The sequence below is a fragment of the Pygocentrus nattereri genome, chromosome 20 (genome assembly GCF_015220715.1).
Source record: "Pygocentrus nattereri isolate fPygNat1 chromosome 20, fPygNat1.pri, whole genome shotgun sequence".
NCBI classification, from domain to species: Eukaryota; Metazoa; Chordata; class Actinopteri; order Characiformes; family Serrasalmidae; genus Pygocentrus; species Pygocentrus nattereri.
Window position 1 is genome coordinate 4,143,629 of NC_051230.1, and position 24,838 is coordinate 4,168,466.

The window sequence follows — 24,838 nt, forward strand, 5'->3', positions numbered from 1 at the left end:
TCTAAATGTAGGTATTGTGATATAAACCGAGTCCGTTCTACAGTTTCTCGTTAGGCTGAATGAATAACCGACTCTAAATGTAGGTATTGTGATATAAACCGAGTCTGTTCTACAGTTTCTCATTAGACTGAATGAATAACCGGCTCTAAATGTAGGTATTGTGATATAAACCGAGTCCGTTCTACAGTTTCTCATTAGGCTGAATGAATAACCGACTCTAAATGTAGGTATTGTGATATAAACCGAGTCCGTTCTACAGTTTCTCATTAGGCTGAATGAATAACCGACTCTAAATGTAGGTATTGTGATATAAACCGAGTCTGTTCTACAGTTTCTCATTAGACTGAATGAATAACCGACTCTAAATGTAGGTATTGTGATATAAACCGAGTCTGTTCTACAGTTTCTCATTAGGCTGAATGAATAACCGACTCTAAATGCAGGTATTGTGATATAAACCGAGTCCGTTCTACAGTTTCTCATTAGACTGAATGAATAACCGACTCTAAATGTAGGTATTGTGATATAAACCGAGTCTGTTCTACATTTTCTCATTAGACTGAATGAATAACCGGCTCTAAATGTAGGTATTGTGATATAAACCGAGTCTGTTCTACAGTTTCTCATTAGGCTGAATGAATAACCGACTCTAAATGCAGGTATTGTGATATAAACCGAGTCTGTTCTACATTTTCTCATTAGACTGAATGAATAACCGACTCTAAATGTAGGTATTGTGATATAAACCGAGTCCGTTCTACAGTTTCTCATTAGGCTGAATGAATAACCGACTCTAAATGTAGGTATTGTGATATAAACTGAGTCCGTTCTACAGTTTCTCATTAGACTGAATGAATAACCGACTCTAAATGTAGGTATTGTGATATAAACCGAGTCCGTTCTACAGTTTCTCATTAGACTGAATGAATAACCGACTCTAAATGTAGGTATTGTGATATAAACCGAGTCCGTTCTACAGTTTCTCATTAGGCTGAATGAATAACCGACTCTAAATGTATGTATTGTGATATAAACCGAGTCCGTTCTACAGTTTCTCATTAGACTGAATGAATAACCGGCTCTAAATGTAGGTATTGTGATATAAACCGAGTCCGTTCTACATTTTCTCATTAGACTGAATGAATAACCGACTCTAAATGTAGGTATTGTGATATAAACCGAGTCTGTTCTACAGTTTCTCATTAGACTGAATGAATAACCGACTCTAAATGTAGGTATTGTGATATAAACCGAGTCTGTTCTACAGTTTCTCATTAGACTGAATGAATAACCGGCTCTAAATGTAGGTATTGTGATATAAACCGAGTCTGTTCTACATTTTCTCATTAGACTGAATGAATAACCGACTCTAAATGTAGGTATTGTGATATAAACCGAGTCTGTTCTACATTTTCTCATTAGACTGAATGAATAACCGACTCTAAATGTAGGTATTGTGATATAAACCGAGTCCGTTCTACAGTTTCTCATTAGACTGAATGAATAACCGACTCTAAATGTAGGTATTGTGATATAAACCGAGTCAGTTCTACAGTTTCTCATTAGGCTGAATGAATAACCGGCTCTAAATGTAGGTATTGTGATATAAACCGAGTCTGTTCTACAGTTTCTCATTAGGCTGAATGAATAACCGACTCTAAATGTAGGTATTGTGATATAAACCGAGTCTGTTCTACAGTTTCTCATTAGACTGAATGAATAACCGGCTCTAAATGTAGGTATTGTGATATAAACCGAGTCTGTTCTACAGTTTCTCATTAGACTGAATGAATAACCGGCTCTAAATGTAGGTATTGTGATATAAACCGAGTCCGTTCTACAGTTTCTCGTTAGGCTGAATGAATAACCGACTCTAAATGTAGGTATTGTGATATAAACCGAGTCTGTTCTACAGTTTCTCATTAGACTGAATGAATAACCGGCTCTAAATGTAGGTATTGTGATATAAACCGAGTCCGTTCTACAGTTTCTCATTAGACTGAATGAATAACCGACTCTAAATGTAGGTATTGTGATATAAACCGAGTCCGTTCTACAGTTTCTCATTAGGCTGAATGAATAACCGACTCTAAATGTAGGTATTGTGATATAAACCGAGTCCGTTCTACAGTTTCTCATTAGACTGAATGAATAACCGACTCTAAATGTAGGTATTGTGATATAAACCGAGTCTGTTCTACAGTTTCTCATTAGACTGAATGAATAACCGACTCTAAATGTAGGTATTGTGATATAAACCGAGTCCGTTCTACAGTTTCTCGTTAGGCTGAATGAATAACCGACTCTAAATGTAGGTATTGTGATATAAACCGAGTCCGTTCTACAGTTTCTCATTAGACTGAATGAATAACCGACTCTAAATGTAGGTATTGTGATATAAACCGAGTCCGTTCTACAGTTTCTCATTAGACTGAATGAATAACCGACTCTAAATGTAGGTATTGTGATATAAACCGAGTCCGTTCTACAGTTTCTCATTAGGCTGAGTGAATAACCGGCTCTAAATGTAGGTATTGTGATATAAACCGAGTCTGTTCTACAGTTTCTCATTAGGCTGAATGAATAACCGACTCTAAATGTAGGTATTGTGATATAAACCGAGTCTGTTCTACAGTTTCTCATTAGGCTGAATGGTGTTCCAAACATGCAGGTACAGCATCTTGATGCGCATCACCAAAAGACACAAAAAACTCCCCAAGACCATGAGAAAGAACCATTGGGAGGAAGCAAGTCTCAAAAGGAGAAACTCCCTAACACGAAGAAGCAGGAAGGACGTATGAGAAGAACCAAGAATCATAATGAGAAACTCCCTAAGACAGAGTTAACAACCCAAATGTTAAGAAGAGCCATTTTTTCCCTTCAACCAAAATCAAATCACCTTGGGAGCCAAATTTTATGTTCATTTACTGAAGTAAAGCTGTACCATCTGGGCTGTAAATATGTCTCAGTATGTGCTGATGTACTAGTATAGACTTAAAAATATAGACAAAAACACAGACTTTATTCTGCTTTAAGCTTCAGCTCAGCTGTAGCTGCTTTTCTCACATCTCCAGCAGGAAACTTTTCCACAAAAGTGGAACAGTTTCTTGTAAACGTCTTAATTTTTTATGAGGCTGAATTTACTTCTCATTTACCAGCTTCTTGTTTGAATTCTCCTGTTCCACCTTAAATGGTGCCTGAGGTACCAGAATATAACTGCTGCACCATTTCAAGTGGAATGGGAAAATTTTAACAAGCTTCTGGCAAAGGAGGAGCTGACTGTTTGACAGTGTTTTGCAGATTATCAATACAAATAAGTCTGTTCATCTCCAAATCATTGATGTGCCTCTTAAATCTCTCTCTTTGTCTTTTCTTTAGCTACTAGCAGGGCGAGGCTGTTGTCTGTGTTGCTATGGTGACCAGCACTCTGAGCAAGAACCTTCAGGGTTAAAGGGTGAATCAGCAGTTCTACATTAACTCCAGCGGTTAAGACCATTTACTGTTAAACTGTGTTGAAGGATCAGCAGAGCTTTATTTTACTGTAAAGGAGGATTATTTTACCACCTACAAATCTAATTCTGCTGTGGAGCCACAACAGGACAGCAAAAGACCTGCCTGCGGCTCCAAAACCACGTTACCAACCCCTGCCCTAGACCCAAGACCCAAACTGACCTGACCTGTGGTCAACACCAGGTACTGCACTTAGGATACAAGTAGGGACGACTAAACAGAGGCACTGGGATCAAACAGAGATCAAGGAGATACAGCATTGAAATGAATTCCTTTTCTTTTACCAAGTAGAACCCTTTTGTTAGTTGAGCAGATACTTAACGTCCTGACCTGCTGAACTAGGACCAGCTTTGGCATTCATGTGCTAATTAAGGGGATTACATAAACAGAAGGAACTGATCCCAGATCAGTACCCTGCAGTGATGGCTTAGGCCCCTTTCATGACTTACATGACTCATTTTTGACGGTTGTTGTTGTTCAGGCTTGAGTCAATATCCTCTTCCTCTCCTCGTCTGTGAATAGTGTTACTGCATTAACGCAGAGGCAAATCAGTGAAGCCTTTATCCGCTCCATCTCTTACATGTTTTATCACAGCTGTGAAGATATCAATGCAAAATGCATGCAAAGTCGCGCAAAACGCAGATCCTCATTGCGGGAACATAAAATTATCAAAGGCAAAGTGGAGACAACGAGGGCTTCGACGGGTTTCAGTTTATTGAAACAGATAAGGAAAACAAACTCTGGTCTACGGGTTCGTGGCCTTCAGTGTTAAAAGCGTCCCCTACACCCTTAAAAATAAAGGTTGCTAAGTGGTTCTTAGTTTAAATACACAGTTCTTGGGGAACCTTTAATAGTTCAGACGATTAGTTCTAAACATATGATCCCAATAATAAGGTATAGAAACTCTGCCAATTTTTCAAAATTCACACAATTCAGTGGTGGAGATGTAAACAGAGCCATTCAGAGCGGTTTGGTGTGAAATTGTTCAGATTTCTTTATAGTGGTGGTGATAGGAACCAGGGGTCGCCACAACTCTGACACAAATATAGACATTTTATTTACTATCCAAAACCACCAGAGAACCTGCACGAGTCTTCTGAGTTTTATATGGAATGATGATGGCGAAATAGCGATAAGTCTGAAAAATGAAGTTTACTTTGAGGACTATTTTGCCTCAAAACACCCTTCATGTACCTCTACACCATCAATGGCGTAGTGAAATAAGTATCTCTCAAATTCAAGGGAGGAGAAAACCTTCTTCACTTTCAATGAACGTTAATGGAAGGATTTATAGTTTGGGAGCATTTAAGATTGAAAGGCCAAGAGTGAAATGCCACATACACACTAGTGAACACACACACACTAGGTAGGGGGCAGTGAGCACACTTGCCTAGGGCGGTGGGCAGCTCTATCCACAGTGATGGGGAGCAGGTGGGGGTTAGGTGTCTTGCTCAATGACACTTCAGTCATGTACTGTCGGTTCAGGGGATTGAACAGGCGACCTCTCGGTCACAAGGCTGGTTCCCTAACCTCCAGCCCAAGACTGCCTCTTATTTCTACTGGTCCAATCATCATGAAATTTCAACACAATGTAAATGGAAGCTTCTGAGCTCAAAGTAGCAAAAAATGGAGATACAATTTTTTCATTGGACAGCGACGACATGTACACCCTTCAAAAAGATGGTTCTCCAAGGGTCCTTTTAGTAAAGACAATGGTTCTATGCAGAACTATGAAAGATCTATTTGCACGCTTAAAAAAAGTGGTGAAGTCGTTCTTCAGATTGATGGAGAATGTGTTCTATAGCACCAAAAAGGGTTCTGGTACTGTTATAATCTCAAGCGTGTGACAGGTAAACAGAGTGAAGGCACTGAAAACGGGTTATTTTATATGTTCTTCATAGAAAATGAGCAAAGGCCAAGAATCTAATGTTAAAACAATAATAGATCACATCACTTTTTGTTTTGGTAAACGCTGAAAATGGGTCCCACAGACCCCAACACCTCGGAGGAGAAGGCCGAGGTCGAGCTGCTGAAGAGATTCAGCTCCTGCAGACACAGGCCTGCTGTTACTGCAGAGGAGCTCTGCTTGGGTAGAAACAGAAGAAGCCTGTGCTGCTCTGAGAAACTGCCCAAGAGTGCAAAGTGCATGTGATGTATGTTTGAGTGACGGTAAAACAGCTTGTGCTACATTATTGCTGAATGACTGTTTTCTGGCTATTACCTTCTTCCAGCTCAGATGCATTGCAAAGCTTAAGCCTTTTCTCTGCTTCTCTGACCTGGAGGAAGTTATTCATGCCTTCATTTCCTCCAGACTTGATTACTGTAATTCGTTATATATATAGATTAATCAGTCTCTATTGCAACGTCTGCAACTAGTCCAGAATTCTGCTGCCAGGTTACCGACTAGCACTAAGAAAAGAGACCACATCACTCCAGTGCTCGCTTCTCCACACTGCTACCTGTCCAGCACAGAATACAGTTTAAAGTGCTGTTATTTGTTTTTAAGACACTAAATAAGCTCCCCCACTCTTATATTACAGACCTGCTAATACCCTCAACCTGTCAACGTTCTCTTAGATCATCTTCTCAGAACTTGCTGACTGTTCCCGGGACTCGGCTGAAACTTAAAGGTGATCGTGCATTTGCGGTTTACGCTCCGAGGCTTTGGAACAGTCTTCCGCCTGATATTCGCCAAGCCACTTCTATCTCTGTGTTTAAACCAGGTCTAAAAACATACTTTTACAAACTTGCCTTTGAATAGCAGGAGACGGTAGTGATGTGAGGTGCTGCTAGTTTTCTTTCTCTCTTTCTTCTAAGCTTTTTTTTTACATGTTACTTTCGTTACGAATTTTATTTGTTTTATTGTTTTAACCCAGTGTGATTTTATGTACAGCACTTTGGTCAACTCAGGTTGTGTTTAGAGTGCTTTATAAATAAATTCTTACTGACTTACTGACTTACTTACTTTCTTGAAGAGGTGAAATGAATTTTTCTGTCACACCAGTCGTTCCTGGTGCTCCCGTCATGCCTGCACCCGTCTCTGACAGTGAAGACTTACCTACAGACTCCAACTCCCACAATGCCCAGGACTCTTGCATCACATGTCCCAAGGATCACATGACTCTAACCAGATCTCAGTCACCTGAGTTCTAGATGGCCTTCACCTGGTCTCCCTAGTATATATACACCTTTGTTCCCTGTTGTACTCGAGTATTGTCTGCGGTTCCGTCCCAACTCTACAAAGCGTTCTAGTTATGATTGTCTATTCTCTGTGTTTGATCTTTTTGCCCGTTCTTCCGTTTACGATTTCTGCCTTGCCTCGGACATTGATCTGATATCAATCAGAGGCAAGGCAAAAATTGTAAACTGAAGAACGGGAGAGTCCTGGGCATTATGGGAGTTGGAGTCCGTGGGTAAGTCTTCATGGTCAGAGACAGGTGCAGGACAGGAGCACCAGAAACAGAAAACAGGCTTCCCATTGCAACATGTACAGTACAGCGTACAGTCTCTGTACAGCGAGTTACCAAAAGCTATTTTGATTAATGCTGTGACACAGTCAGAGCTGAGCAGCACTGTATTCCAGGAGTGCTGGAGTTTTTCCTATAAAGTGGATATAAATGGGCATTCCGGCCTAAAGCCAGCATTAGTACATTATTTGTTGTGTTATACAGAAGCATTGCATCTTTCAGCCTCAATGGCTTCAAAGACCTCACAATTTGTCCTTTATGTGTTTTCGACCACCAATGTCCTCTGGCTACAATACCCAGCATGCTTTACACAAACGCTTTATATAACTACTGGGAATCCCCCCATATTGCAATAAAGAAATCCCCTGATGCTGGACTGCTGATGTACAGGCTAATAAAAACAAACATGATATTCAAATTCCTAGTAGAAACATCCGCACAATCCCATTTCCCTATTTTTACCCCTACCCCTTGTTTTCGAGTGTCACCTTGCCCCTTAAAACTGAGACACAAGGGGCAGTGGTTGAAATCTTCCCTCTGAAATGAGAGCCTCTAATAAAACAGCATCACTTCATTAACAGCTACCAGCACCGCTCTGTAGGCGACCCTGCCCGTCTGCAGGGACAGCAGAGGAGGGGAAAGTCCAGCTCCTCACTGCTGGGCTTTAGTTACATTTAGGGATCAGACGCCTTCAAAGAGGGGGGCAATTATTTATTATCACCCCCCCTAATTCTTCAGTGATGTGAAGCTGAGGTCAGAGATTCTCCAGATCCTTGTTCAAATTTTCCCGTTCCACCTTAAATAGTCCAGCAGTTGTGACAACTGAGGTGCCAGAATGTAACTGCCGCACCTTTTAAGGTGGAACGGGAAAGTTAACCAGCAAGCAAGACATCAGCAAACTACTAGTGTTTTTAATGCTTGTTATGAAGGAAACGACCATAATACACTGAAATCACATTAAACTAAGATAAACAGTGATTATTGTCATTTTTAACAGAGGAAATTCTCGCGTTTGTGGGTTTCCTTGGTCGCTTCTTCAGCCGTTTTTCTGCTATTTCTTTCTTTGTACTCATAACACTCCTTTTCTAAATCCTCCATTTGGAGGGCCATGCAGCCCTGACACATCGCCCTGCCCCTCTATCTCAACAAGAATCGGGACAACCTGCCCCTGGACGTGAACACGCTAAATGAAAGGGTAAGTGGAAGGGGCGAGGGGTGTAATGGGATTGGGCCTTAAAGCTACACCCTTCAAACGGCCTCAAAGGACTATTTCACAATGCCTACCTTCCAACTGTGTCATAAGAAGGGGTGTGGGGTGGGGCGGGGGGTGCAGTGGCTGGGGGTGATGTAGTCTTTAAACCAGAAAATCTCATTTTCAAGATCAGCAAAGGTTAAAGGTTTCATTTTGGCCAGCATTCCTTTTTAAAGACTATCACTATCTGCTCCATCTGCAGCTTAAACAGAACACCTTCTCAGTAGCTTTTATTTTGAGTGTGTTTTGAGTCAACATTAGCTTTGTACTAAGTACAGGACGTTATTGTTGTTGGTAAGTAATCATACACTGCAGATCTGGAGATTAGCTTTAAAAACACTGGAGTGTTCCTTTAACTACCCTCGTTGTTCCCAGAATTGTTCACAGTGGTGGTGATAGGAACCAGACGTCTAAAAGCTCCCACGCAGAGTTATTACAAGAAATGGTCAACAATACGGTGCTTGAGACACTTTTAACCTGGCGGAAGAGTACATGCAGGGCGTTGTGAGGCAAAATAGTCCCCAAAGAAAACATTATTCCAGATCTATGACTATTTTACCATCATTAACATCCCATATAAAAGCTCAGAAGACTCGTGTAGGTTCTCTCGTGGTTCTGGATGGTAAATAAAATGGCTATATCTGTGTTGTAGTCATGGCGACCCCTGGTTCCCATCACCACCAATGTAAAGACGTCTGGACCATTTCACACCAAGCCGCTCTGAACCGCTCTGTTTGCATCTCAACGGCTGCATTATGCAGAGATCTTTTTAAAATCGTCCGAGTTCTCCTTTAAAGTTTAGTCTTTAACACACACTATAAGTCACTACAGCGAGCAGCAAGTGAGAATCATCCGGTCTACTGCTTAGAAATTCCTGTGCACTGGTCAGACAACAGTAGATTACAGCGTGGCAGCAGTTAGGCGGCGAATGCAAAACATTACTTTACAAAGCGAAGACAACACTGCAGATTAAGTGCCTCCTAAATACAGTCAGCCAAAGAGTGTCCCATAAACAAGCCTCGCCTTAGGCCGTAAAACATTCCCGGCTTCAAAGCCGTTCGGACGCAGAACTATTTCAGCCCGGCTCGTAATATCTTCTGCCAGGCCTCATTTTTAAGTAATGAAGCCAATTCATTGCATAATTAGGTTTAGCTAAATTACTTCGAAGGCAAAGCAGCCCGAGGTAATGTAATAAAGTTATTAACATTCCAGCTTTGGAAGCAGACACGGACATGAGGAGTTATTGTGTATGAAATATATCATTTAGTGAAATTTGAAATGAAAAAGAAACCCCAAATATAGGCAACCGCAGTCTTCGTATCTGGCTGTGACTCTTATGGTTCTGCAGTGGGGCACAGAGAACAACAAGCTGGCATCTGAAGCTTATTTACTTTGGACTCCGTCTCATGGGCCTAGACATTCGTCAGTGTTACAGCAGGGCTGTTTTCTTCTGCTTCAGTTTCCTGAATGTTCTCAGCTGATTATGTTTGATATCAATAGTTTATACAGCAGTAATAAGTCTTGATGTTGAGCTACGGGAGGCCGTCGGGTGATGGTTACCATTAACGCCAGCGTGAGCGGCAGACGATCCGTACCGTGATCCATTTACGAGTGAAACACGGAAAGGAAGGCGGTTCTTCGTGAGCTGTTGCTATAATTTTCTGGGTTGTTATCTTGAGAGAACAAGTTGATTATCTTGTGATCTCAAGATAGCAACTTTGTTGTCTTGAGATCACAGGATAATTAACTCGTTATCTCAAGATAACAACCTTTGGGTATGTTGAGCTAACAAGACAACTAACTCGTTATTTCAAAATAACTGTTATCTTCAGATTGCAAGAAAATGTACTTGTCGTCTCCAGATAACAACTTTTTATCTTAAGATCACAGGATAATTAACTAGTTATCTCAAGGCTACAACTTTCGTCACGTTGCGGTAGCATGATAACTAGCCCGTTATTTCAAGATAGCAACTTTGTTATCTTGAGATCACAAGATAATCAACTTCTCAAAATAACAGCTTTTGTTACCTTGCGATGACAAGATAACTAACTCAGTATTTCAAGATAACTTTAAGTAACAAGACAACTTAAAATAACAATCCAGAAAATTCTGGCTACTTTAATGTCAGGAGATTTTATTCGGAGTGATCTGGATCATTTCTACTGGCGCAGCCACCACGGAATTTTCAGACAGTATAATGGAGAACCGACAGGTTTAAATGATGTAGGAAAATAAAAATCAACAAAAATGGAAATACACATTTTTCTTTGGACAGTGATAATATGATATATGATATGATATGTGACGATATACAATATGATGTATGATGATATATGATGTGGTATTATATGATATATGATGATATATGATATGATGATATATGATGACATGATATATGATATATGATATGATATAATAGGATAGGATATGATGGATGATGATATATATGATGATATATGATGATACATGATATGATATATAAATGACGATATGATGATATATGATATGATATATGATGATATATGATGATATACGATATGATGTATGATGATATATGATATGATATATGATGATATATGATATATGACGATATACGATATGATGTATGATGATATATGATATGATATATGGTGACATGATATATGATATGATAGGATATATGATGATATATATGATGATATATGATGATACATGATAGGATATATGATAGGATATGATATATGATATGATAGGATATGATATATGATACAATGAAGACTTAACTGCAAGTCATTACTTGGATATCAGTGTTCGGCAGAAAGGAGGGGTGGAAGCTTCTCGATCAGGATCTGGTTGTGTTATTCATCTCATTACGATTGTTTTTAGTCCGTCGTTTTGCTGCTGCTAAAAACTGGAACACACTACAAAAAAACATTAAAACTAGATACATTCCGCTGATGTCGGCACAAAACCTCGTATCTCCTTTTTCGTGGTTTTTCAGTTTTTGGCATGTTTTGAAAACACGCTTGGTCCTTTACATTGTTTGTAAATTTCTTGAAGAATGAACCGACAGAAACGACCCAAAACTACTTGGAAAAAATTCTGGTTCCATTGACTTCCATTAATAGTAGAGCAGGCTTTTTTCCTTCTCCTGTAAAGTCGTCACTGTGGAGGCACGAGGTTTTGTTCAGTTCCTCCTTCTAAAGACCACATCAAAGACATGTGGATACCTGTTTACAAATAATTCTTGTGGTTTCTCTGTTATGTGTCTTACTTCTGCTGTTTTTCCCGTCCCTGTGCGCTTCTCTGCGGCGCTTGCCGTTGTTAATATAATATATAATTCAAAGTTAAATAAAACAATTATATTTTTATTTTAATTTAGATTTCTTTTTTTAATAAACTGCTTATTCAACTGGTTATTTATCTTTCATTCTCAGTTTTTCTTTTTTCCATCGTTTTGATCACTGACTCCTCCCCGTGTCCCCGCCCACTTATTATCCATGCGGATCTCCGCGTTCTGATTGGACGCCGGCTCTCTCCTTGGAAGCGCTCGCTCAGACCTCGCAATGAGGAGTGAGAGAGTGTGTGTGTAGGTGTGTGTGTGTAGTGAGGACTCCGGAGCGCAGAGAGCGGAGCGGACTCGCTCTTCCTTCCTCCCTTTTACGCGGATTTACTCTTAACGAAACAATAATCGACTTCGACGAGGGGCTTTAGTCGCGATTATTCGACTGGGGATCCACTTTTTGGGGCCGTTTTGCGGCGATCTTTGGTGCTGTCGACGCGGATCGTGTGTCCGTAGACGCGGCGCGCTGCCCTGCTCCTTATCTGGACTACAAGAAGCCTGCGGACCCTGCGCGCGCCTCGGTTGGATAATCGGAGGGCCTTTTTCCCCTTTTTTGGTTGTTTGTAAGGGTTTTGCACGGATACCTCCTTCTGTATTGATCTGTACCGACAGCTATGTGATTGGACCCCCCTTGCCAGCTCTCTCCAGTCTGCCTCCACCCACATGAGCGAGTCTCCGTGCGGATCCATAGCCATCTCCCGGAGAGAGAGCCCCCCAAGCCGAGAGGAAAGCCCCCTCGCCGGCTCTGTGCCACACAGTGCCCGGCCTTCTGTCCCCGCGCCCCCGCCTCCCTCTGATCCCGCGCGTCAGGGGCACAGGCTGCCCGTCCGGATCCTCGCCATGCTGAGCGCGCACACGAGCCATGTGCTGCACCCGGACTACCTGCAGCCCGTCACCATCGAGGTTAGAGCCCCATATACTGCCTTATATCCCTCTTTAAGCTGGGAAAAGGGAAATCTCGTCGAATACAGTGGGAAAACGCGTTCGATCGCGTGAATAAAACGTGTTGCGTCGACACTTCTATTGGCAAAAGTGCGTAAAACTCAAATTGTGCTGGGGTGGATTTTTTATTCGCGATCAAATCGAAGCTCCTTGTAATCGCGGACGGAGACTGTCCACTTCAGTTCAGCTGGACGCTCGTTAATGTACAGCGCCGGCGCTATTGATCAGTTCTCGCTGTGACAGAAACGTCGACGTCGTTTCCAAGTCGTTTCTAAAGAAGTGCCGCCGGACGCCAGGCTAAAAGCCTCGACTGCGTGGACGGAATGCGCGCTGAGGTCGTGGAAACGACGTGTACATTCGCATTAAGTACTTTTTTTCAGCACATCCACTTTCTCCACTCCTTCTCCTCTCTTATCTCTTCACTCGTTCGCGATGGTCAGTCGTCTGCAGCGGCCAGTTTTGGCACGGCGCTTTCTACTGCGTTTCCGCGTAGGCTCTCCAGTTGTGGCAGCGTTCGTCCTTTTTTCTTTTCTAGTACGTGTCGAAAAGCAGGTGTGGACTGAAGCAGTCTGCGGTGGTCACATTCAGGTCCTTGTCTCGCCGTTTTCATGCGTAAAGAAGGCTGGAGAAGGGATAGGAGCGCACACGCCCTGCTCCATGACCCGATCACGCAGTCATGAATTTGCTTTATATATGAGGACGTGGTGATGTTCATGGTGTTGTAGTTGGAGGCCCCCCCAACTTAGGATTCAAGGATTCTCTCTCTCCCTCATTCACTGTGTGTGTATGAAAATCTCCTATCTCCATTTTGCTAATTTTTTCAGTTTTTGCCAATTTTAAAATGGCAGTTAAGACTAAATTTCATGATAAATGGACCAACAAAAATAGCCAAAAATGACTCGGAAATAATTCTGGTTCCATTGACTTGCATTAAAGTAGGGTTGGTTTTTTTCCTTCTCCTGTAAAGTTACCATTTTGGAGATACGGGATTTTGTTGTGACATGTCTTGGCATTCAGTACGGGCATATATGTGCGTGTGTGTGTGTGTACCAAATGGGAAGATTTGGCTGTTGTTGTGTTTGAGATTTTTTTTCTTGCAACCACTTTAAAATTGTAATAACAACAGCCTGGGTTTTTAAAAGCCAGTAAAAGCCACTTTCTGATCAAAGGCTAAGCCATCTGTCTTAAAAATCTTGACTAGCTTCTGTTGAAAGAGGCCTGGCGTTGGGTTTATTACACTCCCCACCCTCACAAACAAACAATAAAAAGCAGGCTCGACATGCCACGGGTTCCACAGCAGTTCCTTTCAACCGTGTGCCATCATTTGCAAGACCTGCTCATCGAATAGTTTCAACCTTGTGTCATTGATGAGGGCTGTTTAAATGAACCAAGGAGGATCGTACTCCTCTGGAATTTCCCTTTTTAGCTGGAAGCGAAATGGAGAGAATTAGAAGTGGGCGATACGGCAAAAATATAAGGTCACAGTATTGCAGGTTTTACAATACATGACTTGTATCATGATACAGACAGAATAGGATGACATTTAAAAAATACTGTCAAGTATTAGCAGGACCAAGTGCGCCCTCTGTGATGAAACATGCAGTTAGATGGTGTACTTTAAGTGCGGGTAATATCCATGATATGATTAGAAAAACAAGGCAACATCATTTATCACAGTAACGATAAATATCCTATTTTCCACCCCTACATTCTTACCTAGGCGGCTTCTATATAGGACTAAACAAATGTTCTAAGACAATGTACAGCAGGTTTTCTATTACAGAAAAGAACCATTTATGCATTCAAGCCACTTATTCATATATGAGCATTGCCTTTACCTAAGAACCCTTGAAGAAGCATTTTTAAGACTTTTTGTTAATTTACTTGATTCGGATGTGTACTTAGGTTCCAGATGAAAACACTACTACATCAACATGAATGCTGCCAGAAATACATCCGACTGAAAGACAAAACTGTATTGACAACATATATTTTATTCTGACTGTATTTCTCTGCTGCTTCTTCCTTCAGCTGGATGCTAAAAAGAGCCCGCTAGCCCTTCTGGCTCAAACCTGCTCTCAGATCGGCAAGCCGGACCCTCCTCCGTCCTCCAAGCTCAGTTCACTCTCTTCCGGCAGTCTTGGAGAGAAGGATGGCCGGTCGTCTGGTTCAGGCCTCAAGTCTGGAGAGCAGCACCAAGGCCTGGAGGACAAGTCCAGCTTCAAGCCTTACTCCAAAAGCAACTCGGAAGGATGTAGGAAGGACGGAACTGGGATCAATGGTACCTCCGACAAATCCGGGTACAGGGTGAATTCGTCTTCTTCCACGTGCCCCGCGTTCCCTCCTCATGCTACGTCCCCAAGGACTGGCTCGCCATCGCAACATGCATCGGGACAAACACACACACACCGACAGACGCAGTCTCCACCCCCACAGAAAGCGTCCCAATCCCAAGTTATTCATGTGGACTCCAAAGACTCTACAGACTGCAGCAGCAACAGCAGTAGTAGCAGCATTAACATTAGCAACACCAGTGATCGTGGTGGCAAAAAAGACTCTGAGCACAGCAAAGCGAGTCTCGACAATGCTCAGCTAGCTAACTCCAGCCATGTGCGTGCTAGTGCTAACTCTAGCAGTGGCAGTTCCTCCAGCAGTCCTCATCCTTCAGAGAGCAAGGCTGAATCCCAGCCGTCCTTGTCTGCAGGCCACATTGCTCCAGTATCCCCATTCAAACCAGGCCACTCTGTCTTTCCCCTGCCTCCTTCCACTATGGGCTACCATGGTTCCATCGTTGGCGCTTATGCAGGGTACCCATCCCAGTTTGTCTCTGGCTTGGACCCTGCCAAGTCCAGTCTTGCTGGGATGGGTGTCCCTGGGAAGCATCCCAGCTCCAGTCCACTCACAGGAGCTTCTCCACCCTCTTTCATGCAAAGCTTGTGCCGAGACCCATACTGTCTCACCTACCCCAATGCACCCCACCTTGGTGGGGGCAGTAATTGCACCTCCTGTGTCCATGACCCTTCTTCTTCCTCTCTAAAGTCAGGCTTTCCACTTATGTACCCTTCCCCACACCTCCACAGCCTCCATTCATGCTCTCTATCCTCCGCAGCCTCTGGATCCCTTTCACATCCACTTTATCCCTATGGATTCATGTTGCCTAGCGATACTCTGTCTCATGCCTGCAACTGGGTGTCCGTAGCTGGGCCTTGCGACAAGCGCTTCGCAACTTCTGAGGAACTTCTGGCCCATTTACGCACACATACCGCCCTCCCTGGAGTGGACGGCAAGCTTCTGTCTGCATATCCTTCTTCCATGTCCTCCGTATCATCCTGCCACCTCCATTTGCCCCCTCCTAGCAGCCCAGGAGCGCTTCCAAGCTCCTTTTCCCTCAGGGGGTCACCAGGCCTTGGCCTGGCTCGGTATCATCCCTATAGTAAAGCCCATCTGCCTGGAGCTCCATCACTCCCTATGCACTCCCTCCCTGCCACAGCACCCTACTATTCACCTTACGCCCTCTATGGGCAGAGACTGGGATCAGCATCTGCTTTGGGATATCCTTGATAGATGAAGATGAAGAGAAGGCCAAGGGAAGAGCGCAAGACGAGGGCAAGACGCCCTCAAAAACGCTTCAAGCCAAAACGCGAAGTGGGGTAGTATAGCTTTGGCCTGGAGGAGTCACTTTTCTCACTCGCTGTGAGGGGACGTGCCAGAACATTCTCTGCTGTCAGTGAAAAAATATGAAAGGACCTGTTGAGAATGGAGACAACCTTGAGGAAATGGAGAGAACAGAGATTCCTAAGAATGGGGAACTGATTACTTTGTTTTAATATTATTTGATGATCAAAGTTTTATTTCAGTCTATTAAAAAATCAAAAGGTATATTTATTTTTCTCTTAGCGCTTGGCTTTCTACACGGGAAACATTTACCCTCCAAATGCTTTCGCAGTCACATTTTCAAAGTGACACATACGTTTTTTTATAACAATACGGCTCTGCTCAAACAGACGTTCGGCATATTTATCTTTCAGTCATCACTCGTTTTCTTTTCTTTTTCCTTTTTCTATGTCACTTTTCCTTTTGTGTGTCAGGTCTTTTGCTTCTTGGCTCTTTCTCGGGTGTCTCCAGCGAGCACGACTTGACTGACAGCCAGTTTGTTCTTGAAAATTTGCCATTTTTTGTACATTGTACAGTTCAAAGAATAAAACAAACAGACAAATGTGATATATTTTCTATTGTGACTTTCTGCAAGCTGGGGAGAGCTTATTGAAGGATTTTAGGGGATGGGAAATGAATACAATAAGAGTAATATGTAGAGATGGCGGTGCTGTCCATTTAACAGAATGTCTTATTTTGTGTAATAAATGATACTTGGTTACATTCATACATGTGTTTTTAGTTTCTCTCTATTTTTTAATAGCGAGCCTCATTTTTGCATATAGCAGGTGTATAGAAGCATAAACAGTACTGAATATAGTAGGAGTTAATTACCAACCTACCTCACCAAGTCAGCTGTCAAGGGGAACTCCACAGATTTTTCAAAATTCATGTTGTGATATACTCAGAGTCATCGAAATGGTTCACAGCACTTACTGAGTGAATTCTACAGTGGTGGTGATAGGAACCAGAGGTCGAACTTCAAATATAGCCATTTAATTTCCTTTCCAAAGACACCAGTGAACCTACATGTGCCTTCTGAGTTTTATATATATATATATATACATACACATATACACACACACACACACACACACACATACACACACATATGTTGATTATGGAAAACACTGGTAAATCTAAAGAAGATGAAATGTTTTCTTTGGGCACAAAAGAATTAGAATGCCTTGCATGTACCTTTTCACCACAAACGAACTGTTAAAAGCACATTTTTGTCCAAAATTAAATCTTAAATGTATCGTAAGACATTGCTTCAAGTGTCAGGCAGCATATTCATAACCATTTCATGCAACAACGTCCTGTGAGGGAGGATTAAACTCTTCAGACGCTCTACATTTCTCTAGAATGGATCACTTCACATCAAACCTCTCTGAAAGACGTGCTGGGATTCTTGTCCAGTAAAATTATTTTGCACATCGTCTATAAATCCAATATTTCTCCTGCTGAGATTATTGCAAGCTCAATTTAAGATTATTTTCCTTATTTCTACACATTTGTTTTAAGTCATTTTAATAAGTCAAATTCAGCAAACCTATCTGCCAGTATAGTGAGATCATTTTATTGAATAAAATGACCTAAAATAAGTAAATGATGTATAGAAATATGGTGAATAATTGCATAATGAGATGATCATCTTAAAATGGAAAATAGTAGATATATCGACTAGATTTACGATCATTTCACTTGAAATGATTCCATTTTTTGGCAGTGTAATGGTTGAATAATGGGAACTTATGAAATTTCTGTGGAATTCTCCCTTAAAGAAACTACTACTGCTGCTTTTTTCCGGCTCTACCCATTAGTGAGAATAGTGTGCTGGGTCTCAGCAGTATTAAGGCGATACTGCAGTGTTAGTCACCTTTGTTCATTTGCTCCTCCGCAGCGTAAAGCGCTGCTTCAGCACTGGACAGGCCAGTGGCTCTTAAACACAGCTCCATAGGAGGCCACTAATAACCCGCGGGAGCCCTGAACTCACTCCCTGCAAAAAACGCTGATGGATTGCGCTGCTGCGCAAAGGCCAAAAGACGACAACAGGAGGCTGTTAATGGAGAAATATTTATCACGAGTCCTGACACGACCCCCAGGAGCACAGGCCGTACTGTGGGAGCTCTGTATGGGGGACGGACTGTTCGGTGGTGAAGACTTCTATAGGATTTTCGAGGTTGGCATCGGCGGCCGGTTGTCTTCAGTAGGACTAATACATATTCATAACGAGAGTAATTCCAGCGCATACAAGTCGTATTGAAGGTTGTTAAAACAGGCTGTTAGCAGGCTGCTCACAAGAAGTGTGTGTGTGTGTGTGTGGGGGGGGGGGGATGACAAACACCCATACACATGCACACGCACATACTCAGTTCATTAGCACTTCAGACAGGAGAGGACACTGCACAGGTGTCACTTGACAGGACCATTAACTAAATAGATCACACCAGCAAGCCTCGGTTACGCCGGCTCGTCCAGCAAGGTCAGGGTGGCCTGCTAAAGCCCCTCGCTGAGGTTTTAATCAGAGACAGACATGCTGAGCCCAGGAGAGAGAGAGAGAGAGAGAGAGAGAGAGGCAAAGGAAAAGAAAACTGTTATTAAGCTAGGCCTGACCTATTTTCTGACCTACTGAATTATGCATCCAAATCACTGAAAGGGGTCTTAAAGGAAAACTCCACTTAATTTCTGTGTGAAGATGTAAACAGCCAATCAGAGCTGTTTGATGTGAAAAGCTTCAGAAGGCTCTAGAATAACCTGAGAACTGTCCACAGTGGCGGTGATAGGAACCAGACGTCCTGAGCATTTAATGCCTCTTTAAGCTCCCTCACGGAAAGATATCACGCCACATGGTTACACTACATTGTGTCTAGTGCTTGTGATGCTGTTTTACGGTCACTTTGAGTGAAGTTTTTGGCCTAAAATGTATATTTTTTTAACATTTTCATGGCAGGAAGGCACACTGCAAGGGAAATTAGAACCCAACGCAAACGTATTTTCATATATTTTATATATTTTACCAGCAATAACATTACTAAGAAAGGTCACTAGTCACTTCGGATAGCAAACTGAATGGCACCACTGTGAACAACTCTGAATGACTTTGCTCATGTCTCTAAAGAACAATGCAGAAATTTTGAAAAGTTGGTGGAATTTCCCTTTGACCACAACAAGGCAAATAGTCAAAGTGATCTGAGGACAGATTGATGTGTGTTGACAGCATTAAAACCAAAGCAAACTGTAAATTCTGGAATGTAAATTTGCTCAGTCTGATTAAATGTGTAAATAATAAAGCAAGATGCCATGTTTAGTGATACGGAGACAGATTGGTGGACACAAGTACTGCCAAAAACACTCCTGAATCACTCCTGAAGTCCTCTAAATTATTATTATGACTAAGAAGGGAAGGTTTTCATCACTCACTGTCCACTAGATCAGAGAAAAGTACAATATTTTCTTTAAGGAGTCTTAAGGCCCTCACGACTTGGTCTATGCTGCCCCTGGTGGAAACAGCATGCAATTACAACAATCTTAATTCTGTTTCTTTGCACAGGATTTCAAAGGTAAAGCTGGACAGGTGGAGCTACTGTAGGTATTGGGATGGTTCACTATGGCTGTTAATCAGATGACCGACCTTAATGCGGTCATTGACGTGCGCAGAGAAGAGTGAAAGTAAAGGTAGAACAGAGGGTGAAACTCTCAGTCTTAACCGAGGAGGGAACTGACTGCACCGTCACCCAGTTCACACTCGGTCATTACTCCCCTCACTCTGTTCTTCTTTCTTCCCATCTCTCTCTCTTCATCCATTTCTCTGTCCCATTCATCTTCCTCCCTCCCTCTCTCTCTCTCTCTCTCCAGCTGAGTCAATATGCAGTCACTCCTTTTCTATTGCCTGGGTGAGTCGGGGAGCTTGGTGGGGGGGGGGGGTTGCGGGGGGGAGGGGGACAGAGTTAATTCAAGTCCCTGACCAGTGTCTGCCCAGCAGGGCTACACCTGTTTGATTGATCCCTCTCTCCTCCTCTCTTCTGTCCCATGGGGTTTAGAATGGAGGTGGGAAAGGGAGGAAGGGACGAGGGGCTTCTGAAGCTTTGTAGTCAAACCAGAGAAAAACATGTTCTAATGTACAGAACCAACAAAATACTCCCAACTTTATAGCAGAACCAGAGAAAAACGGTTCTAATCTACCAAAACATCAGACACAGCAGAGCTGCTGGTGTTTTTAAACACCTCAGTGTCGCTGCTGGACTGAGAATAGTCCACCAACCAAAAAGATCCAGCCGACAGTGTCCTGTGACCACTGATGAAGGACTAGAGGATGACCAACACAAACTGCGCAGCAGCAGATGAGCTGTCGTCTCTGACTTTACATCTACAAAGTGGACCGACAAGGTAGGAGTGTCCAATAGAGTGGACAGTGAGGGGACAAGAACTCCAGCAGCACTGCTGTGTCTGATCCACTCAGACCAGCACAACACCCACTAACACACCACGACCATATCAGTGTTACTGAGAATGATCCGCCACCCAAATAGCACCTGCTATACCTGCAGCTATACAGTAAGCGGAGTGGATAAAACGGACAATGAGCATAGAAACAAGGAGGTGGTCATAATGTTATGCCTGACCGGTGTGTGTGACACCATGTCCTGACAAAGCACAAAAACACACCTCTGTGTGTATGTGTGTGTGTGTATGTGTGTGTGAGCTGTATTCAGTCTCAGCAGTGTCCTGGGCAGGCGGCCGACAGCCCCAGTGATTAATGACGACAGGGTGTGGAGTTGCTCTCCAATTAGCCAGCAAGTCCACACCGCCTCCCCGGCCTGACAGGCTCGACCTGAGAGAGGGAGAGAGAGAGAGAGAGAGAGAGAGAGAGTCTATCTTCTTTTTCTGCCCTTTTTCTTCTGCTGTCTCACTCTCTCTGTCTGGCTCTTTGTCTCTCTGTCTCTGTCTCAGACCTGCACATCCTCGCTCTCTTGGCTGCGTCCTCTGTGGCTTTTGTCTCTCTATCTTTCTCTCTGGCACTGTCTGCTTTCTTAGACTCATTACTCTTCATGTAGCACCTCTACATAGACTACACTGAGGAGCGTCCAGTGAAACAGTGCCATCCTTTCTGCCTCGGCCCAGGTTTCACAGCTGCCTCGGCTACATTTTTAATCTCCTACATCTGTGCTGATGTGCTACTGAAACACAAGTACACACTTGCATGTTACAGAATTACATATTAGTAGCTGATACTTCTGCAAAGACACATGTAAACGTACAGTTGAATGCAAAAGTTTGGGGGAATTACATGTGTTGGGGATTTAATATGTGAAAATAAGTGAGGGAACAGACTTAAACATGGCTTTTTCTGCTAATTTTAAAGCACAAGTTCTGTTTCTTTGCTGAGTTTAACAAAAAAAATCAAACATAACATATAATGTGTGCTATAACTTCTGCGCAGGCCATATTCTATGTTTATTTCCCCTCCCCAACATGATAAATTCAGCAAATAAACAGTAACTGGGTATTAAAATGTGCGGACGTGTCTCTGTAAAGGATGTATTTTCATGTCATTTTTGCACAGAACTGTGTGCATATTTTGACTCATATTTGGATTAATTTACGACTTCACTTTTTGGAGGATTCAGTGATATTTTTTTGGGGGGGATGCAATATATTAGGGGCTGTATTACAAAAACTTCTTAAGTCTGAAATCTTATCTGTTTAGTCACCATGACAACTTCAGTCAGGACTGAATTTTGGACAGAAGCTGTTACAGAACAATAGTTACTAACTTCATAACCTCATCATTAACTCCAGATAAGAAAACAGTGTTAGAGGAACATCCTAACTAGACTAAACCTCCTAAATACTGTCCTAAATTTAGGATAAACCCAAACGGTGTCTTAACTTCTGTTTACCAATCTGTTTCTATTGTTTCATGCAGTGAGAAGCAGCTCAGTTCACTATAACTGGCATAATAACATTACATTTATCTACACTGAAAATGGGGCTTTGACTTGTGAGCTTTTCCTAACAGTGTCTAAAAGCCCCAGACGCTGCCAACTCGAACTCCACCGTCCCTCTGATTACCTTCGTGTGTTAATGTTGATGATGAAATATTACAGTGATGGTGGTGAGTAATGAGACGAAAGCTGAACATGTGTCTGTTTATTAGTAGGAATAACATTAGTGCGCTCAGCTAAAGCGTTTGGGAAATGGAGACTGAAACTGTGGAGCAGCAACGCTCTGATAAGCAGCAGGGGGTGCTGACACAATATTCTTAACTTGCAGTTTATCATGCTTTAGTTTTGTTTGACCTTTTTTACATTAGTAACAATAGCTCATGTTAGTTGTCTGACTAACTAGCTTGATTATTTTGATTGTGTTTACATTTCAGCTGTGCGTGTGGTCGGTTGCCAGGAAACGGACATGACAGTTGATTGTTGACTTAGATCGAGTAAGTTAAGATTTCTTGAGATAAGATGCTGTAAGATAAGATAAGATTCTTAAATTTGCTTCTGTAATATGAATTTGAGAAAAATCTCATCTTGACCTGTCAGGTCTTAAGACACAAAGACGTTTCTGTAATACGATCCCAGGTTTGGAGCTTTTTTGTTTACAACAGGACAAGATATCACCTAATATGGACACAATCACCTAATATGGACGTGATGCTGATTACAAAATGATGCACAACTTCAGAGATCTATAAAAATCACAACAAAACATCTCCTCGTCTACTTCAAAACCATCACGTGCACCTTCTACAGAGGTACCATCGAGAGCATCCTGACCAGCTGCATCACCGTGTGGTACAGCACCTGCATCGTGTCCTGCCACAAGACAGTCCAGCGCATCGTGAGAACTGCTGAGAAGATCGTTGGCACCTCCCTCCAAGAAAGATACAGCTCCCGTCTCACCTGGAAAGATCCCACTCAGCCACTACACAGCTTCTTCAACCTGCTGTCATCAGGGAGGAGACTTCAGAGTCTCCGGGCCAGGACCAGCAGACTGGGGGACAGCTTCATCCACCAGGCTGTCAGGATGCTCAACTCTCTCCCTACTTTGCACCAAACTCCCCAATACTGAAGTCTGACAGCACTGGTCAAACACAGGTTCCTGACCTCCACTCCCCAATACTGAAGTCTGACAGCACTGGTCAAACACAGGTTCCTGACCTCCACTCCCCAATACTGAACTCTGACAGTCCTGGTCAAACACAGGTTCCTGACCTCCATTCCCCAATACTGAACTCTGACAGTACTGGTCAAACACAGGTTCCTGACCCCCCACTCCCCAACACTGAACTCTGACAGTACTGGTCAAACACAGGTTCCTGACCCCCCCACTCCCCAATACTGAACTCTGACAGTACTGGTCAAACACAGGTTCCTGACCCCCCACTACTCAATACTGAACTCTGACAGTATTGGTCAAACACAGGCTCCTGACCCTGACTCCCCAATACTGAACTCTGACAGTACTGGTCAAACACAGGTTCCTGACCCCCACTCCCCAATACTGAACTCTGACAGTACTGGTCAAACACAGGTTTCCTGACCCCGACTCCCCAGTACTGAAGTCTGATAGTACTGGTCAAACACAGGTTCTGGACCCCGACTCCCCAGTACTGAAGTCTGATAGTACTGGTCAAACACAGGTTCTGGACCCCGACTCCCCAGTACTGAAGTCTGATAGTACTGGTCAAACACAGGTTCCGGACCCCGACTCCCCAGTCCTGACATTCTTAAGGACTGTTATGCACTTTATCACTTTAACTGCTCCAAAAGCTCATTCTAAATGCCCAGTGTTTATAATTATATTTGCACTATTTATACCCACAGACCTTAATCTGTATGTGCCTTATGTCACTTTAGCGTTCATTTCAGGACCTTCTTATATTTATATTATTATTTGCTTGTAATTTGTTAGGTTAAGCTAATGTTAATGTTAGTTAGCTTAGCTACCAGGCTAGCTGTGTACACACACTGGCTCTTTAAAACGAGAGACAGTCCAGTTTAGAATATTAGCTGTTCACTGCTCAGCAGCAGGGTGGCACAGTGGCGTGGGGGGTAGCGCTGTCACCTCATAGCAAGGAGGGCCTGGGTTCGAGTCCCCGGCCGGGCGACCAGGGTTCCTCTCTGCGTGGAGTTTGCATGTTCTCCCCGTGTCTGCATGGGCTTCCTCCGGGTTCTCCTTTTTCCTCCCACAGTCCAAAGACATGCAGTCAAGCCAACTGGACATGCTGTATTGCCCCTAGGTGTGAGTGTGTGAGTGACTGTCTGTGTCTGTCTGTCTGCCCTGCGATGGACTGGCAACCTGTCCAGGTCCAAGCCTTCTGCCCGATGACCGCTGGGATAGGCTCCAGCACTTTCACTTTCCGAGCGTATCTGGGGAAAACACGGCGGAACCAGCACTGCAGACTGAAGTTCTCCTGAGCTATGAAGAATACTTTAACTTATGATGCTTATTTTTGCTGCTCTACTTGTCTTGTATTGCTATACAGTCACATCAGTGTGAGGTGAATGCTGACGGCTAAATTTCAGACTTGGAGCTCATACATCGGGTAAGAATGCATAAAATAAAATGCGTATTAGCAGCTTAACAGATTGTGTGTGATACTTTTTCTGAATTCATTTTGTACAAAGTTCTACGTAATTTTTATCTTTTGTGTGTTGGAAATAAAGCAGGGTGATTTAGGTG

The 24,838-nt window shown here is 42.8% G+C and overlaps 1 protein-coding gene across 1 annotated transcript; it reads left to right on the plus strand.

Annotated features, from left to right (window-relative positions):
* Positions 1-11,798: 11,798 nt before the first annotated feature.
* Positions 11,799-16,879, plus strand: znf703 (zinc finger protein 703). The gene is made up of 2 exons (XM_017723868.2): positions 11,799-12,457; positions 14,528-16,879. The coding sequence occupies exons 1-2, from the start codon at positions 12,218-12,220 to the stop codon at positions 16,055-16,057; spliced, it is 1,770 nt and encodes a 589-aa protein (XP_017579357.2). The 5' UTR covers positions 11,799-12,217; the 3' UTR covers positions 16,058-16,879.
* The last annotated feature ends 7,959 nt before the right edge of the window (positions 16,880-24,838 follow it).